Consider the following 20,192-nt stretch of genomic DNA (forward strand, 5'->3'; position numbering starts at 1 on the left):
AAAAAAAAATCTAAGATATAATCACACAGCCCACAGTGGTTGGACTGTCATCTGTCCTCAATAAAAAAAATTTGTCCCTTCAGCCAAACCGCCCCTTTGTGAGCTGAATAGATGTTGACAAAGACATGTACATCAATATGCTTGTGCTTTTACACAGAGCATTACTAAAACTCTCAAAATGATTTGGAGGCCTGTGGTTGACAAGAATTGTAAACAGGGCCTCGGAGTTTTTGACAGGTCTCTGGCAAGATTCGGTAGTGCATTACAGCAGAGGGATCTGTCAGAAGCTGTACGGGGCTGATTACAGCCGTAAGGGAGTGAGAAAGGTTTGGAACGGTTTGAGGTTTGAGGTTGTGTCCCTGTTTATCTTCTGACGACAATATAAAGTGATCAAGTTCAGGTCAACTTCATATTTATGCCAACTTTATGGACACTCGGGGCAGTTTGGATGGACATTGTTCCAGCAAATAAACTTGTGGTGCTTCTGTAACTCGAATATTTTAACATCCTAAATCTAAGAATTCAAATATTGGTGTTAATAAAAAAAACATTGCCTTTATTTTACATATTTCCATTGCATTTTATCCTGTTATATTAGGTTATCTTACTACTTTATCTCGTTTTTTCTTCCTAATAAAGTCATAGTCATGGCTGTTGGTATTAAAGGGACTTTAAGCACGAGCATTCAATAATTCTGATTTAATTCAATCACGCTAATGTGGATTTAAAACCCTTCATAAGATTAATTTGCACTATGGTAAGCTGAGCTACTCTGCTGGACTTACTGCTAAATGTCATTTGTGAAGTCTTATTGCCAAGCCTTGCACAGTAAAACCCAGACCTAATACTGACATAGATTAGTGTGGACACTCGGCAGACACCCTAATTACCCTATGGAGACCTGTAAGGCAATCTGTGTAATGACAATGGCCTTATCCACCACTTGATGTGCCAAGAGACAATTGAACCACTTTAGTTTTTGAGTGCCTGGGTACTGGACAGCTTTGCACTTAACACAAGGTGTATTGAGTTACTTTTTCCAAAAATAAAGAAAAAAAATTGGTGGTCATATTTGTTTGAAGTCCAAGTTCTTATCGTGTACATTTGTAGGAGAGATTTCTATTATCAAGTGCTTACACAGAAGAAGGGAGTCGTGGTGAACAGACTGGCCTTTAAAGTTGATGTCTAAAGCTGTATAAAGCATTATTGAAACCTGAATCAGTTTGGCAGGTTTAAAGGGAACAAAGATATTTATTGATGTTAGATGAGAACCATAGTCCAGATCATTGAGTGTTCTTCTGCCCTGTACCTGAACTGATGTGGACTTGGCAAAGTAATGCGACGGGCATATTGAGGGAATGACAGTTTGTGGATGTTACAGGATATAATGTTCTTCGCAGATGTTGCGTCTGTCCTTTAAGAGAATCTAATGAGCGGTCGTGATTGCATGGTTGGCCAGAGCTGAGCAAAGGGCCGTGTGGTCTTACAAGCTGATGAGCTGGGATGTCTGTGGGCAGCCAGCAGTATCTGGCACAAGAAGTCTCTCATTTTATGAAATGTTAAAAAAATATTTTTTTTAAAAACCCACACACACACAATCAGTCATGTTTTCCTATTCAAGTATCCCGATGCTCGTCCGAGGGTAGAGGAAGTTTAAAGATTTATAAGGCAAATTATTTGATTCATGTGGGTTCAATGGAGGTTGTGGATCTTAAGCACAAACTTGGAAGTGTAAATGCATCTCCGTGACATGTGCATTTTTCTAAATAGGTTTTTAATCAGGGAAGCAAACTTTTCTTCCACATCTTGAACACGCCACTAATTTAGGTCCTTATATTTAAGATGGAAATATTCACTTGATATCCTTAAAGGTTTCCTACTTCTACTTAGTTTCCCTCTCTATCTCTGTGCCAAAAAAGGCATCAAGCTGAATACCAAGATCATAAGCTAGTTAAACAGGACATGGGGGGAAGATATTAAAGATAATTCAACCATTTATAATTACCCAAAAACTAAATATCTCCCTTTTTAGTCAACCTGATTGTGCAGTACAGTTTTAGCTAGACATATACAGAAAGAATCAAAGGAAAACAAATAAACATAGCATTTAGAGGGAACAGGTTTCTTTCTTTTAACAAGAAACCATAGACAACAACTCAGAAACTAAAAAAAGGTGTGGCACAGAGTCACATTAATCAAATCCAATGGGTTTTACAGAGCATGCACACAAGAACATGCAGCCAGGAAACATCTCAGGATGTCACTGGGGATACACTTAATACAGCGAACAAACACAGAGCTCAAACGTCAGCAACAGAGGTCACTCACTTGGTACTGCTCTAATCCTTAGGGTGACGAAACTTACTGCAAGAATCATCTTTATGAAAATGTTGCAGTTTCAAAATCTGTGTTCCCTGTTTTGGTGTATCACCTTTCAGGGAACTTAAAGAAAGGGAGGAATAAACACCATCTCCTGTGTTTAATGCCAAGAATCAGCTAGGTGAAATGTTACCAACACTAGCCAATCAAATTAAGCTCACAGACATAACGTACTTAGTGCATTTTGTCATTGTGTAATTACATGAAATTGTGTTGGAACCTCAACTAGGTGCATGTTTTGTGAATATGCAAATACGTGTTAATTCCTGACACTGAAAGTCTCCGAGTCTGCACGCTTCAAGTTTGTAGCCTCGATGGAGGACTTTCAAAGTTGTGTGTCAGAGTTCAGCCAGGGTTGAAGCCAGTTTTCATGCCAAGTCCTCTCTTGAAGTTGGGGCTAATGGAAACCATAGAGTCATAATGGAAACCACAGAGCCCCGAGTGCAGTGGGCGCCAACAGAACGCAACACTTGTCATTATTATATCAGCGCACACAGGCTGAGAGCTGTCATTACGCTCACGGGTGTATGCTACACTACACAGAGTACTATAAGCAACGCTAGCATGAAACAGAAATCCAGTTCAGATCCAATCCAACCTTTCACTTCCAAATAAGTTTTGAAGGCCTGGTTCAAATGACAGCAGCCAGGCCCAGAGATGAAATGAGGGCTACATTTAATAAACTTCACTATGTATCATGACTTCATTGTTTGTGAGCTCTGTAATCAGGCAGATACGTGTAATCCCCTAATCTTATTTCCAAGATTTGGAGGATTGTGGGCTGATAGCTGCGAAGTGATAATGCACTGAAGCCCAATGAAAATCCTAAATCCACATGGCAAACCACTTTTTCATTTGCATTACATCCTATAAGCACATATCCAAATGAGAATGTAAAAGAATGTAGCTACTCTTGAGTCTTTGATGAATATCTTCCAATTGTTACAATATGTTTGCACTCTAACCAGAAGGAGACATGGAAGGGGGGTGTGGATGGAGAAAATAAAGTGTGTTGGAGAAACTATCCACGATTTTGACAAGGGCTTCTCTCAGCACCCATCTGTGAGCCTGGGTTGAGGTCACTGGCCAAACATAACATTTCATCAATCTTATCTCAATGACAGGCAAATGTTACTGCACAAAGGCTTTTTTTTCCCCCTAACGTCTTGTTCTACTGCTGACTCCTCAGAATCTGCTCCGCTGAACAGAATGACTGAAACTGGTGGGGGTGAGATTGGAAAGAGAAACAGAGTGAGAAAGAGTAGACAGCAGATAGTAGCAGATGCTGGCTGCCGTACAAAATTAGAAGAAAAGAGACGGAGGACAATGAAAAGAGCACTTTCCCTGTTCTGTATACGCTCCTTTTGGATTAATTTAAATCTGTGTGCTGAATATTTCAAGGTTTGAGCCACAAGGAGGGAAGAGGAGAAGAGAACTTCACAATAAGTATTGTGGCACGTTTGTACAAACACTATAATAACCACAGTGTCACATATACTTCACAGTGTACTGGAGCCTCGGCTGCGAGAGGGCAGTCGCACATTTACATAAATATGAGAGCCTCCAGAGATAAAGTCCACCATCACCACCACCACACACACATAAGAGCCAGGCGGGCATCAACGAACCAAGCAGGCAAAGCAAGCCAAAAGCAATTGAAAGCCTCCAATGGGAACGAGGCATCCAGCATTCAGGGTGTGGGAGCTGACTGAAGATCAGGGCCAGAGTAATGTCAGGCATTGATGATGCGATGCGCTAGCAATGACAGACAACAGAAGGATGACTTTATCATCCATTTAGCAATTAATGACAAAGCCACAAGACTGCAGGTCATAGAGAACATGCCCGATATGATGCAGTTAAGGAAAAAAGTAATTCCACAAAGCATGCAAAACGAATTCAAGCAGGGAAAAAAATGCATATAATAATTTTAAAAAAGCAAAAGTAAAGAGAAAAACAAAAAAACAAGAAAAGAAATTGTATCCTGCAATGCTCATTGAGATTGATGATTCTTAAAAAAAAAAAGACCACCAATAATAATGCACTTGCAGATGTTTAAATCTTTCTATTTTCTTGTGAGAAAATGCTTTAAAAGCGGATAGTAGGGATTTCATGACTGTTTTGTTGCTTTTTGATTTGGATTCTAATTAATCCCTGTAGGCTAGCCTGTATTGATGAGACACACTGGGCACACGTTACATTAAATAGAAGCACCACAGGTTAGTTTCCTGTTAGGCTAAAGTGTAATAGTCATGAAAGCTCTATTTTCCAAATTAAATTAAAGCGCAACACAGGATGTTTCAAGGAGGACACAGAAAGAAAATGAAAAGCACACAAATGACTTTAGGAAAGCTTTGAATGGAGGATAGATAAAGGCAGACAGAGGAAGAAGACAGAAAGAGAAAGACTGAAAGAGAGAATTAAAGGGCATGGACATGTGTGTCCTATTGGCCAAGGTCTCCAGTCACGCAGTGTGACTTGACATAATGTACCTTTACTTTAACTGCGTTTAAACTTTACCATTCTAAAAAAGTCAAGTTAACTAACCCCCAGTAACTACCAACTTCTGGAGGTGTACCTTAGTCACACAACCACACCTTGTCTGGATTTCAACTTACTTTCTGCCTCGTGTCGAGTTATAACTCCCTCCGAATTTCTTCCGATTAAGGATGAGAGCAGCAATTTCTGGCACGTAGCGAGCAAACATGGCCTACATGCATGGAATAGAAAAAAAAAAGAAAAAAGCATGCAGAGAGGGTTCTACCGCACACAGAAAAACAGCAGAACCATCTGGAATACTTACTTTCTCCCATTAACCGCACTATAGGAACCACCATATTTCTTGCGGTTTCCTATTAACTCTATGATTTCAGGGACGTAGCTGGCAAACATGGCCTAAGGAGAAGATAGAAGACAGAAGAAGAGACTAAAAAAGAGACTAGTATGGCGCAGAGTGGGTTGTGGAGCGATTGGTGCGTGAATCCAGATTTCTGAGGATATAAAAAAAATATTAGCCTGTAAATCCCATCGCTCTCATTACCTGGAGAGACTCCCTAAAGTTCACAAAAATCAGTGGAGGGAAAAAAGAAGTAGCCCCAGTGTTTAAAAGTTCAGAACGGGTTTGGTTAGTGGGCAATAATTTTGTTACAGCTGACAGCTAGTCAGTCTGCAATTAACACCCAAAACCTTTCTTTGGAGAAAAGCTGAGGAAGAATAAAAACCTATGTGCCATGTTTTGTCCAACAAACACAGATGACCTGGCAGGTTGATTTGAATAGGCACACCTGATGGTCCACAGCTGCAAAACACATTAAGACTCATTCGTTGGGCTAGAAAATGAGCTGGATGCATTTTGCAAAGGTTGACAGCCTGTCGTCCCAGCACAGAGTTATGTTTAAGCTCACTGCTTACCAGTGGCGTATACTCGCTGGCGTTACTCGAGTAGGCTTGCATCTGCAGTTAGCAACACAGAGATGCCCTTGCTCGGTAAAAGCATACTTCACTCGTGCCTGGAAAAAATGTACTGTTACATTACCAGGAATAGTGTGACATTATGTGAGTTTGATTTTATCCTTGGCTTTAGCATACCTTCACCCTGGAGTCATTGCTAAGCCACTGCTGCTGAGAGGAAGCAGGCGGAGGTATTCGCCTAAAGACTTCCAGAACTCGCAGCACTAAGAAAACCTTGCAATCTATCACCATGGTCACAATATGGTACACATCCACACAGCTGTAGGTCATCAGTGCATACTGATAGCTGTCTTTGTACAGAGTTTGGCTAAATCCTCCAGTCTTTGCGAGCGAAGACGAAGGGCGTGCGCGCTCTTCTGTATGCGACCGTGTGTTCGAGTGCTTACAGGTGTTTGCGTTCATGCGTGTTTACATGTGAGTTACTGTACTAGTGTCAGCCCAACGGGACGTTAGATCAGAGGAAGGTAAGAGGGCAGGTTGTGGGAAGCTGCCGTTGCTATGGTAACATTCAGGCTGGCCTAAGCTTCATCTCCCTGCCCCTGTGTTTGTTGGAATTGTGGGAAGAGACACGGAAGGAGGGGTGTCCTGAAACCGCAACTGCTTTTAAGAGAATAACAACATCATCAGACAAAAGCTTATAATCTAATCAAACAAATATAGGGAGGACACATAGGGGGAAGAAGACAAAGGAGCACAATGATCTGTGACTCCAGGAGACAAGATACAGTAGGCTAAACAGGAGGATACAACTACACTGTGACAAAGATATAGCATGTACTGTCTAGGCAATATAGTTCTAACAATATAAAAACACTACACTAACATGTTATACAGTATAGATCATTCTAAATATTAACATCACATTTTATTTATTTTATTTTTAGACATTTTAAACAGTTCTAAACAGTTTATTGATGGGGGCAGGCAGGAATTTATAGGGAAAATGGGATATAGGGAGAATAAAAAGTCTGATTTTACCAAACCGCCAAGGATGAAGAAGACCATAAAGAGGCGCCCCAAGGTGGTTCTTGCATAGACATCCCCGTAGCCCACTGTAGACATAGTCACCATCAGCAAGTAGACACATTCCCAATATGATAGTGACTGGGAATTTTGGAAGTTTTCCCAAGGATCCCCTGAGTTTTCCACCTAAAATTGACAAGGGAGTGATGCAGAAGGATCATTAGATACAATTCGCACAACCAATTTGTAAACAGAGTTTTTCTAAAAAGAAACAGTTTCCTGAGATTTGATTAAATCCAGCTGCAAGTGTGCCAGCATTCATCTCACTTTGTGACATCGTCTTCATTTAGTGAGCCTTGACTACCATCTAGTGGTAAAATCATTTAATACCTCACGAGTACGGATTTTCACTTTAAAAGCATCTGGCTTAACTGAAACCAACACTTTGATCAGAATAAAGGGAAGGTGAAGGAGGAGGCAGTTTTATGCTCCATTTTATGTGTTTGTAATATTAAATACCACATCCCTAATTTTGGTTCACAGGAAAGTTCCAAGGGTTAAAAACCCTATTTACAATTTACACGCATCCTACATGTGATCAGTATTAAAATTACATATATGCAGAAATCTAATTTAGTAGAAATGATCTCAGGCAGGAATAAAAGCAAGTCATGCAGCGTGATCACATGAAAAAAATCTGCTTTGTTCAACACAACTACTTTTTCCCGCCACTGGAAGTAAGCCTGATAATAACTACACGAAGTGCAAAAAAGAAAAGAGGAACGCTTCACCTGTCCTGGAATGTGACACGTGTCACCAATTTCTCCATTCAGATGGGATTCATGTGAGAGTTTAGCCGAGATAACAAGAGTAGATTTCAATAACAGGTCTAAATAATAAATCTGAATACAGATCACATGGAAATTCCAGGCATAAATTTAATATAAAAATCTGAGCTGATCTTTCAGAAAATACTGATGATTCACACACATAACATGCTGGTTATTTGCTTTGTGACAGTTAGTTAAAATTTGCCCTACAGAATAAACACAAGATATTTACACAGATAGGGCTTGGCTTTAATATCCCTGATATATTTTATGTACATTAAAGTTAAAGTCACTAAAATGTCTTTAATTATGCTGCCTCCTAAGTTTTAGTGGCACAGCAGATAGTGCCCTATCCACATATGACATCACAGCAATGTTTTAAACTTGGAGAAATTTAATTTTTTACTAGCAAATACCATTAATTTAGGCTCTTTATTCATACTATCAGACTCACTGAAAGTGTTAGGTGTCACACTTGTGTCAGTGAGGTAGTTACAGTTAGTTCACTACAGTATCATTCTTTCTGGAACATTTAACTCTGGATGCCACTGGCCGTCACATCTGTCCACTTACCAAATGTATGAATCCAGCAGCTGTGAGCCATGTGCTTATGAAGATGGAACACAGGTTCACCAGCTTGATGGAATTGCTGCACAGAGTGAAAAAAAAATAAAACTCATTTAAGGCGGCGAGACCAGTGACAGAAAAAAAGAGATTTGTTTTATTCATATATATAACAAAGTTTTTTGTTTTTTTTTACATCTTACAATAGTTGAAAGGAAATCAGGTTGAATAAAAATGTCAGAATTTTGTTCCCTATTATCTATTGTTTCCTTTTGTTTACTCCAAATCAACCACAGTGTTCATCACACACTCATGGTAAAAAGAAAGTCCCCAATCTTTCAGTTCAAGGTTTAACATAATAAAAACAATCATTTAATCCCCACCAGGTTTTAAAATTAGGTCAATGCAACCTCAGATGAAGAACACTTATATTACACTGTGTCGTCATTTATTTCACAAACATCACTGTGCAGAAATTTTGGCCCACTCTTCTTTAAATATTGCTTCAGTTCATTGAGGTTTGGGGAATTTGTTTCTTTTTCAGCCATTCTGTTGCATGTTTGCCTCTGTGCTCTGGGATCACCGGCCTGTTGCATAAGCCAGTTTGGGCCAAGTTTTATATGCTGGATAGGTGGCCTCACATTATACTCCAGAATACTTGAGTATACAGATTGCTTAATGTGCCACTCGATGATTGCGAGGTGCCCGGGTCCTGTCCCTGCAACACAAGCCCGAAGCATCAGCTCTCCTCCACTGTGCTGACAGCTGATGTTTGGTTTTCAAATGTGGCACTGTGCATTATGCCCAAACATGTCCATCTTGCTTTCTGCCCAAAACAAGCCACTCTTGTTCAGTCAGTTGCACTGACATGAACCTCAACATTTAGCAGGCTGTAGAGTCTGAGGTGTAGCTTTTTTATTTATTTTTTTAATTTTTTGCTGAGATGTTCACTCCTGGGATGATTGCCAACTGTCTTGAAAGTCTAGCTGTGAATGACCTTCATCCCCCGTAGAATACTGGATTACTTCTTTAAGATCATTGCTGATGTCTTGGCATCGAATGCTCCAGACCAGCAAACTGCCAAAATACGTGCCTTTATAGAGGTCCTCACACTTGCTGATGATTAAGTTAATGAGTTAATCAAGTACATTTGATTAGCGGCAACTGGTCACCACTTACCTTCTTAATATATATATATATATATATATATATATCGAAGTATTTACCTAATTGTTTATACACCGCTTCTGTATTTTGGCCTAATTTGTGTGAACTATGGTATGGCTATATTATTATGTTATACATAATATATGACTTGTTGTTTATCTGAGAAGATATTTACTAAATTTTAAGAACTGATAAGGACCAGATGATTTGTATTATGTCCTGATAACCAAAGCATATTTATTTAAGACTCTAGGTGATAGGTTGGTCTTAATACTAAAAATTCTGTTGTCAGGGTATGTGTGTGTTTTGTAAATGAAAAAAAGAAAACACTTTTCTTACCTTGTTTTCAAGATATTTAAGAATTGCAAAATCTCTGAGAACTGTATCAATCTTAGTGCTCTCAGGAATCTTAAACCTGCGTGAACAGAGAAGAACAGAGAAACGTATCAACATGTAACATGCACTGACAGGAGGGAAATGTAGAGACAACACCTGTGCAGACATTGTCCTGAGTTCAAACAACATGAGGTTCTGCATGTTGGCAGATCAGCTAGTGATGCAGCCCACATGTTACCACAGCATTTAGGCACAGTACAGAGCAACATCATCCAAATCATCAAATGTAGCTTATAACATACAAGAAAACAAAACAAAAATAATACATCAATAAATAAATAAATAAATAGCACATTTTCTGAATAATTATGGTGTCAACCAAGTTAGAAGGAACATTTTAAGCCGTGAGTGTCAGTGCAAAGAGCAGGTCCCTCATGGATTATAGAGCAAAGTGGCAACTGTCTCATTGTGTCATGGTCCTGGGCCATGTTGGCCCAGTGTTCTTAGTTTTCTTGTATGTTTGTATTTTGTTCCTTGCTTAGGCCATGTTTTCTGAGTTGCCCTGTTGTGTTGTTCCCTAAGTGTTTTCCCTTCATGGCTTTTACCCCGTGTGCCCCTCTGCGTATCTGTAAGCCCTCGTCTCTCCTTATGTTTTATTCCATGTTTCCCCTGCCCATTATGTCTAAGTTCTCCCCGTGCTCTCTCTTCCCCCTGTGTGCCCTCTATGTATTTATGAGCCCTCGTCTCCCTTTGTGGTTGTTTCATGTTTTCCCAGCCCGTTATGTCTGTGTTTTCCCCGTGCTCTCTCTCCTCCTGTCTGAACCTCTGTGCACTTCCTGTTTACTTTGTGACTCTCACGCCCGTACATGTCATGTTCAGTTCACCCCGCCCTGTCTCGTTATGATTATCAGTGTCACCTGTGTTCCCCGTGTGTTCCCACTTTCCTCGTTAACCCTCTGTGTATTTCTGTCTGCGTCTCCCTCTGTTCAGCGTGACGTTGTCCCTCTTGCTGTGTGGATCTCCCTGTGTGTCTCTCTGTGAGTTTTCCAAGTTCCCAGTTTAGATTAGTTTGTATGTTTTTTCCCTGCCAGCAAATAAAGCTGAGTTTTGAGTTCACCTCCCTGAGTCTGTGAGTCCTGCACTTTGGGTCCAACTCCTGCCTGCCGCACAGCGATTCATGACACATTGTCTTTTTATATAACAGGTCCAATCCCATAGAACAAGCATACATGGATTTATGTCAGTGATAAAAATTCCTACTGAAATTATACAATCAGACCCCACAAATATAAGGTTGTCACAGGCACATCAATGATTCTGATGAAGCAATCTCACGTATTACACTTAACCTAAGGCTCTTACCCCAGTTGGAGAGAATGTGTAAACAGGACCAAACAGAATAGTAAAGTCCTGTCTGGCTTCCCTTTTTCTCCTGTCCATGATGGCCCTGCCTCACCCTGTATCCATTCTGAAAAAGATCGCCACAAGACTTCTTTCGCCTCCATGTCTCTTGGAGGGTTTGCAAATTTACATCACTGTGTGTACGACGGTACACAAGCAGTTTAGGAGGAATCATTGTTTCTGGACCAAATCCAGTACTTGGGACTTGACTTCAGGTCAAGAAGTCTGTAATCCTCAAATATTTAGGGTCTTTAAGTATTCCTAGTAAAATAACCAAAGAAAAGGCTTTAAAAAGAAAGGCTTCCTTGATAGGACAATGTTGCTTCTGTTGGTGTTAAATCATTGGTCTCCGTGCATTCAGCTGCAGTTGTATAGGTTTTCCATGTCAGTCGCATCAGAGAGTGTCTCTGTGAGCAAAATGTCAGCTCTAATATAATTGTTTTTTTTTCCTCATTTTTTGTTACAGTGCCTTTAATCCCCACAACCCAAACAGATTTACCTTTCTCCTGCCCCTTTTAGTGATTTACTACTAACCCCTATAAAGCCACGTCTCCATCAACACAGCTGTGTCAAACCTTTCAAAAAAGTCTGAACCATGCCAGGGATTAACAGAGATGAAAATAAAGCAGAACAAAAACAATAATCCGTACATAAAATGAGAGACCTGTTTTCACAATGAAATTTCAAACACCTCTGTCTGACAGTAAAAAAAAAAAAAGTAAAAAAACAAAAACAAAACCCATCTCTGTCAGATTAGGACTACAGATAAGGAATCTACACTTCCATGTAAACATGTATTTAGGGCATAAATTCCTGAAACTTTTTTTTTTTTTTTTTTTTTAAACAGACACAAATGAATCCTCCAGCTCCAGGTATTTTAGCAGAATCAAAGGAAAGACTCCCTCTGGAGCTGGAAGCAACAAGACGACATAAAATCCAGATTATATTGTCATGACCCTCAGTAATCACTTTGTATCTATGGCAACTGAAGCTGTGTTTTTCTCATGTTTATGGCCCAGAATGGGACTGAAATCTGAAAGAGAAATCTGATATTGTACTTTTGCAAAAACCTGTTTGTTTGTTTTTTTTAAACCCAAACAACAACAACAAATTATAAGTACACTCACCAGCTCCTTTGTAAAGTACTCTGTGCTAGTACTGAGTTGGACTCGCTTTTCTCTTCATAACTGCCTTAATGCCTCTTGGCACAAATTTAGCAAGGTGCTGGAAAATATTCCTTTTTGAGCCATACAAACATGATAGCATCACACAGTTGAATTTACAGTCATCTGCACAAGATACACATCTTTATTTCCACTAAATCCCAAAGGTGGTCTATTAGACTGAGATCTGGTGACTGCAGAGGCTATTTGAGTACAGTGAACTCACTGCTGTGTTCAAGAAACCTTTGTGACATGGTGCGTTATTCTGCTGGAAGCAGATAAGCAAAAGATGGGTACACCGTGGTCATAAAGGAATGGCCATGTTCACCAACAATACTCAGATAGACTGTGGTGTTTAAATGATGATCAGTTGCTACTAGCAGGTTTTCTTGACCATGTCTAAATGCACCGAGTTACTGTCATGTCGTGTGGCTGATTAGATCTTTGTGATAAGCAGCTGAACGATTATATCAAACAAAATTGCGTTTCTCCTGTCCATGATGGCTCTGCCTCACCCTGTCATGTCGTGCGGCAACACAGATACATGTATATATAAATAATGCTTTTTAGTTTATTTTTAGTTTTCTTTAGTTGTAACAACGACCATCTATAAATAATGTCAATGAATAATAAAACAGTTGAACAAATGTACAATATTAAACTTAATATTAATTAAGGAAAATAAATTAGCAACATAAGTTTAAATTTCATATTTTTTAATGACCACAAATCATGTTTTCATAGACGCTGATATCCTATTGAAAAAATGTAATACTCCCCTTGGTGTTATGCTGCTTCCTGTTTTTACTCCACTACATGATGGATGCAATTATTGTAGTTTATTTATTTTAAAGCTTTAGATGTGTATTATTTCGCTGATATATCAAGAAATCTAGCCATATATGGTGTAACAACAGGTCAACAACAGCTGCAACATTAAATGTATGAATCAATAAATTCATAAGTATTATACTATGATATCATTTATACAGATGATTCTTGAAAGTTTTACTTCAACTACTTTAAATATGTTTTGTTTATATCATTGCTAGCCTACTTAAGTAGTATTCTAATTTTACTTTAGTATATAAAAAAAAATCCAACTGATGGTGTGGATCGTAATTCATACTGCACACATGTAATCCTAACTGACCTCACTGTGTTTTGCCTTTTCGCATTGGCTTTGGATGCAGTGATTCACACCTGTTTAACAATAACAAACAAAATTGTACATAAAAACAAATGTCTACGCTCCACAAACTGAAACTGTATATTTGTTCGACTGGCAAACACAGAAATGCTGTGTTGCACTTACAACACAAAACATAGCAGCCAGCTTTTTGACATAAAACTGATGTGACAACATCAACAAATACTTCGCAAATTTGGCGTTCAGATTGCAAATATCAGACATGCCACCAAACACACAGTGATGCTGCGATGCAGGTGGCTGCAGAACACATTTTTCTCAATTAGTGTGAAGCATCTGTGTTTGTGTTATGCTGTACATCTGTGCGTGTGGTATTTTGTCTTGCGTTTAACACTTTGTGAGACTTTGTGGAGAAATATCTGTTCACGCTATCACATCTGAGACTTCACCTACACTGAGTGAGAGCAAGAAAAACAGCCCCACAAAGGCCTACAACAATTATAACACACAATAATTTCTTTTCTATAAAAAAAAATGTGTATTATGTAAAAATCATGTTAAAAACAAACCAAAAAAAAAACCTCAATGAAATTCTCTTGCTGTGTTCATGTATGAGAAAATCTCTTTCCCGCACATGCCAAAGCCTCTTGCACACATGTGTCAGCTTGCCAGATGCTCATTCAAAAAAAAAAGGTTTTCTGTTCTGTGCCCGCTCTTACTTAATTGAGGCTTTGCAAGCCCAAGCACTGACTCTGTGTCACATGTCCTGGACGGGCAGCTTTCTGGGGCTTTTTATCAATCGGCAGGCTGGAGCAGTTCATCTGGGATAACACTGACAGTAAACCAAGCCAGGATTAGATTATATGATGCTACGCTAATCTAAACACACAGATCCTCAGCAAGTGTACACAGCACTGACTCTTCCTGCTCATTCATGGAGGATAAACAGTCCATATTTATCAATACATAAAAAAAAAAAATGTTCAAACTGCAACACGCGAGAAGCCTGGCTATACCAAAGAGGCTTAAACTTCCCTCGAAACAGTTTCCCTTCCCTACCATGGGCTGAAGGGCCATATAAAGCGATCATGCCCATATCAGGTGCTGTAAGCCTCTTTCAGCAGGAAACCAACAAACTAACCCACCACTAGGAGGCAGTAGCATGTCAGAATATAAGGCACGTCTGAAGGCTACAAACTACTGCACATTCTTCAGGCCAGTGAAGCTTCAATAACATTAGATTGACACCATTTCTTACTGGCTATCCAAAAACAGCACACTTTAATCAAATACAATGAAATAGAAATAAAATAGACTTTGCAGTTGTCTTTAGGTATTTTCATGATGCCATTTGTCTTTAAAAAATTGTTTTATTCCTTAAATATTTAAAACTGGGAAGGTAGTCCTCTGTAATGGCTGTGGTGGAAAGGCATGGAGTTAACTTACAGAGTGTGAAAGCTAAGGCTCAGTAGCCACAAGATCTATGAGCATCTTTCAAACGGCAAATCCCACACTGTCAGGACTCTTGGGAGAAATGTTAAGTTCAAGTAGTTAAAGGAGATTAATTCCTTTTTCCAAGGAAGAACTCTACATGCACTCTTACATTAGCCTCACATCATTCTCCTCCCCTTAATCAATGTCCAATTTGCAAAGCCAAAGAGAACATGACTTAAAATGTGCACAGCGTATACAGGCACTGCCTTGTGTGCAAAGTGGGTGAATACTCTACCACAGAGCACAGGGCAGAGCCCTTATTAGTGGGCTTTTTATTAACTGGGCACACCTCCACTGAATTTCCACTGGTCTTCTCCAGGACTGAAACGAGAGGTAGTATAATTGTGATATATTATGCTGGCTGGTGTGTGGTGTGTATTCCCTACCAGCTAATTGAAGTGAAGATGAACCAATCCAAGGGGATTGAAGAGCACAATACGCACTCTTAACAGCCACCATGGCTTCTAACAAAGCCTGCGTTAAGGAACAGTATGGACACTTAACTAAATGAAAGTAACAGCAGTTGTGCATTAGCTCGTTTTGGCCCTGTTAAGCTGTCTGATGGAAGTGAACAACCACATACACAGCTAAAGCAAAACGGGCAATTTCATTTATTTAACAGTGAATTGCAAAGGTCACCATCAGAAAGCAGATCAGGTTCTGACTGATACCGTTTAATTGTGCTTATTTTCCTCCCACCACAGAGTTCCATATTAACTCCCTTATTAATACAGGATATAAGCAGTTAATAATGACTGCTATTCTCAGGTTCTCGACCTGAATATGAAGACACTTTCAGCACATGATTGGTATTCTAAAATCGACCGTCACATCCTACTGCAGATCGACGCTCTGTTAATTTTATAACATGCACTTTATGTTGCTATTAAACACAACGCCCGGTAAAAATAAACCCATCCCAACGCATGACAGAGGGTTTTCTGTTCTTTTACTGTGCTGCTGTTAGACAAGTCCAGCACTAAAATAAAAAATGTCTTCGTTTTTATGAGGTGGAGATGCCACCTCTCGTGTCACCACTGTGAAACTGAAACGCACTGAGTCTCCCCATTTAAAAATAATGAAGAGCCCTGGAATCTAGGGCATCTCTAAATAAAAAAAACATTATAGGCACATTTTGTTTAAGGATAACAGCTCACAGTGAAGCTGGATTATATGTTAAGGTGTTGTTCTTTCCTGCATCAGGTCTACATGCAGGATATTTAATAATCATTACAGAACATCAGCCAGCAGCCAGACCACTATTTCACAATCTTTCATCATCCTCATCAAGGGCCTAACGCCAACAGTCTTCTGGGGAGGAGATGAGGACACCTTGCATCATGAAACCAGACTACTTGGCTTGGCCACGTCTAATTCATTACACAGCTTGTTCCGTGTGAAATTCGCGAACCACTCTGCGCTTCTTAAGAAACCTTCATCAACTCAGAGATCAAACATTCACAGCCTCACATTACTTCACAGAGTCAGTGATTCTGGCGGGCATGTAAAAAAAAAACCTGAGGAAAACCAGCATTATCGAGTGATTCCTCGTGTTTCTTCTCAAATTTAACAAAAACCTTGCCAATGGCAATATCGATTGCTCTACTCTTTTAAAACTCAGTGAAATCCTTAAAAATGTAGCAGTGAACACCAAGAGCACCCTGAAACGGTCACATTTAATTAATTGTAATATTTGAGCACTCCTACTGTTACTGATAAAGAGTGTTGGAGACAAACTCGACAAAAATGGCAATTTGAAGGAAGGCTAAATGTCATTATTAGTGTGACTACTGCATTAACATTGTCGCTCAGCAATTTTTGTATTCCAGTGACACAATAAGACCAACGCTGGAATAGTGTCGGCACGAACGAGCTTCTTTTTTGAGGTTTTTAAAAGCAGAGAGGCAGAGCATCCAAAAAAGAACACACCTACAAAGAACTGCAATGTAATTTAGGTCACATCATCTAAACACGGTGGGGAAAAAATAGGTCGTTATGTAATGCAGGTTAGGGTATTTTCCAGTCTGCTCATGCGAGAGTGTGTATAAGTGTGTATGGGGATATCACATGCTTTTACATGTGCATTTTTTTGTTCGCATGGATGTGAATGAGTCTAATAGATGGTACAGCACTGTGAGGTACCCCAGGTGCAACGCCTCAACAGACCAAGTACTAATGAATGTGAAGCACAAACATGGAGAGTCACCGAGCCACAGCCCTACTCTGAGTCACTTTCACTCCCATTAGTTGATCCACTCTGCTGTGTCTGTGTTCCCTGAAACATCAGAGGAACCCAGCCCTGTCACTTTCAATGACGAGGGAACATTGACTGTAGCCGCAAGCAAGAGAGCCTCCGAGATTTGCTCCCAGTGATGGGGAGACGGTGGGAGTGATAGGAGGAGATAAAAAAGAAGGGTGGCATTCAATGACAGAGGGCAAAAAGGAATAGAAAGACACAAATGTGAGGATGAAAATTATTAAAAATAAGCGGAAAGGAAAAGCAATAGGGTCGATAGAGTGAGAGCTATAAGTTTAAGTTTATGGATATGGAAACTTACCAAGCCAGCTTCTGTTTAAGTAGACAGAGACGAACACAGGAGGAACAGTGAAGAAGTCAACCACTGAGTTGACCTCCAGCCAGAACCACAGCTTGTCATTGGCTGCTATAAACTGTCAAAAAGAAAAAAGGTGACAACTGAAGGTTAATTTTGCACAAAACATCCTGACTTTGCCACAGCCCGCTCTTCAAACTGCTGTGTCTTCTTTTGACAATGCTGACTTATTATACACAATGACAAAAGCTTCACCCTACTTGCTGAGTCATGCAGTAATGGTTGTTGGTGTAAGCAGCTTATGAGTTTGTTTGTTTTTTTCATTCATTCAGGATGTCAAGCATCCGGATAGCATTTGCACCATCGGAATTCTGCTCTTGCATGACAGCCATGCTGGGAACATCGTTACAGCAATGTCAGCTTAAACTAAAGGTACGCTGTTTGAGTAATGGGTGACTAAGGTAAAAGTCTGCACATGCATGTCCAAAAGATTACTGTGTCTCAAAGTAACTGTTTTTTATGCCATCATAAAAATAAAATCAATAAAAAGCAGTAAATGAATGAAGTCAGATGCATTAAAGAGCCTTTTTGAAGATAAAACAACAGCTATATGGCTGTATTTTGTAGTACATTCATTGCACAGCAGATGCATGTAAAAAATGGGTGTGTGCATGCACCAGCTTACCCGCAGGCCAAAGTAAAGAAGGAAGAATACGTTGAAGGCCATATCAATCTGTAACGTGAAATCTTTGTAGAAGTTCTGGCAGGATTCTATAGGACTAGAGACAGAGAGAATTATCAGTTAACAGCAATTATCAGTCAGTAAATGTGAAATAATTTGATCAAAATATGGAGTTATAACCACTGTAATAAAACTGAAATCTCCCGTAATACTGAGCTCAATGCAATGATGGTGTTTTACGTCGACTGAGTCCGAGGAGTGAGTGGGAGGGGCGGGTCATAGAGCAAGATGAAAGACTTATGGCTCTAGCTTAGCTGTAGAGTCAATCGCATCTAGATGAAACGGCCAAAAATATACTGAAAGTGGAGTTTGCTTTGATGTGACAGTACTTTCAACGCGCATAAATTATTCCTCGTCTGTCACACACAAATGTTCCAAAAGATAGTCCCTCATTTGAAGAGAATGTGTGGAGACTGCAATCACTGGGCTGGTGATACTCTTCAAAAAGGCAGATGATGAAAAATGAGTTATTAACTGTCTGGTCTGTCATATGATCCATTTTCTTATTTACCGCGTGATGATTAACCATTAGCGAGTTGGTGCTCGCAACAAAAGCAATAACAGGCTCTGTGCCCACCCCATTCTTCACTTGGTCATGGGCCTATAGTATTTTGCTCTTGAGTAATGAGGAAATCCCACTGTGGGGATAAGCATGAATATGCATTACGGTGTGGCTGACTATAGGCGACCTTTTGGGAATGTATAGAGCGGTGAGGGAAGACACACTGGGCTATTACCACAGCACACAGTTCAAAGTCAAGTTAAATGTTTAAGTCTACATGTGTATGTAGGGGGCCCATGGGGATGCAGTGTATGAATCAGAATGGAGTTTACCACATAATGAGACCCCCAAAGGAAATGATTAGTGAAACTTAATCATCTTCCAGTTAACATCAGACCCTTGATCACATGATGCTTTTTTTATAATGGCTGACTAAGTAGAGAAGGAAGATTGCTCGAAGAGGATGATCCAACTTCTAATACGTGGCCTTGTTGGGCATATCCTAAAGACTGATGCGATCTTTTAGACACTGATGCTGAGAGCTAGGATGATATGGATTAGTCTAATTTATGCAGCAACTGTTTAAAAATCTAATCCTTAGAGCTAAAGTAATGGACCACCAGAAGTATCTCTACGCGATATCAGATCAAATTGAAGCAGCTCACAGATAATAAGTAAATAATAAGTATTTGGCATCCAAAATATTCATCCGCAAATCTTCTAACATCTACACAGTGAAACTCACACAATGATTTAGAAGTTCAACCTTAGCTAATGTTTGCAGACCTAAGCGCAAGTCAGTGTCTTAACAAAGCACATATGATCATAAGCACACATTTATACACATGCAGATGGTGCATACTGAAGACACCATTTGGAGCGGTCACTGTGGAGTTTTCCCTTGGGCCCAGCTCTGGCCTAATTCTGAATAACCACTAAAGTCATGTGACTGACTCTTGACAATACAGAGAAAGCATGGCAGCAGCAGCAGGGCTCGTGTGGTTCACTGAATCTGCCGTCTATTCGCTTTAGAAAAACAACACAATGGTTACACAGAGAGCTCGTGTTTAGTCATTTTATAATCATCATTGGAAAGCAAAGCTCATCATTAACTAAAGTAGGGGGAAGACACAGTGAGATGATTTCATCAGTACAACATGGGTACAGTCCAATTATAGAGCGGCTGAATTTTAAACTGCATATTACGGCAATGTGAACTACAAAGGAAGAAAAACAAGAACAGACAGGTGACTTTTTTCAAGTCCACTGTTTTTTCCACCTTCTCCCTGCATTAGATTTGCCAACCTTGGCTGTTCTTTTGTGGACATTTTTAAAAGCACAAATAAAAATGAAGCCACACTCCTAATACAGGTGTGCTAATAAATGGATTCGATGTACTGCAGTCATAGAGTTGAGTGCCATCACACGCGTACAAATTGTTATGTTTTGTCTGCTAACATTAAAGCAACATTTTTTCA

General features: G+C 39.7%; 1 protein-coding gene across 8 annotated transcripts in view; it reads right to left on the bottom strand.

Moving 5' to 3' along the window:
* kcnma1a (potassium large conductance calcium-activated channel, subfamily M, alpha member 1a) overlaps nucleotides 1-20,192 on the bottom strand; it is a 147,999-nt gene that overhangs the window by 46,823 nt on the left and 80,984 nt on the right. For 5 of the 8 annotated variants that reach the window (XM_004551613.6, XM_076891636.1, XM_004551620.6 and 2 more), the window contains exons 4-9: nucleotides 18,156-18,249; nucleotides 17,477-17,588; nucleotides 9,714-9,789; nucleotides 8,217-8,292; nucleotides 6,829-6,999; nucleotides 5,183-5,274 (exon numbers count right to left, since the gene is read on the bottom strand). In XM_004551613.6, coding sequence (XP_004551670.1) covers nucleotides 5,183-5,274; nucleotides 6,829-6,999; nucleotides 8,217-8,292; nucleotides 9,714-9,789; nucleotides 17,477-17,588; nucleotides 18,156-18,249 — 621 coding nt within the window. Of the gene's footprint in view, nucleotides 1-4,997; nucleotides 5,090-5,182; nucleotides 5,275-6,828; nucleotides 7,000-8,216; nucleotides 8,293-9,713; nucleotides 9,790-11,072; nucleotides 11,517-17,476; nucleotides 17,589-18,155; nucleotides 18,250-20,192 lie in introns of those variants that run through there. The other 3 variants (XM_004551621.6, XM_023153454.3, XM_076891635.1) reach the window with 2 other exon arrangements.

The sequence above is a fragment of the Maylandia zebra genome, linkage group LG13 (genome assembly GCF_041146795.1).
Source record: "Maylandia zebra isolate NMK-2024a linkage group LG13, Mzebra_GT3a, whole genome shotgun sequence".
Classification (NCBI taxonomy): Eukaryota; Metazoa; Chordata; class Actinopteri; order Cichliformes; family Cichlidae; genus Maylandia; species Maylandia zebra.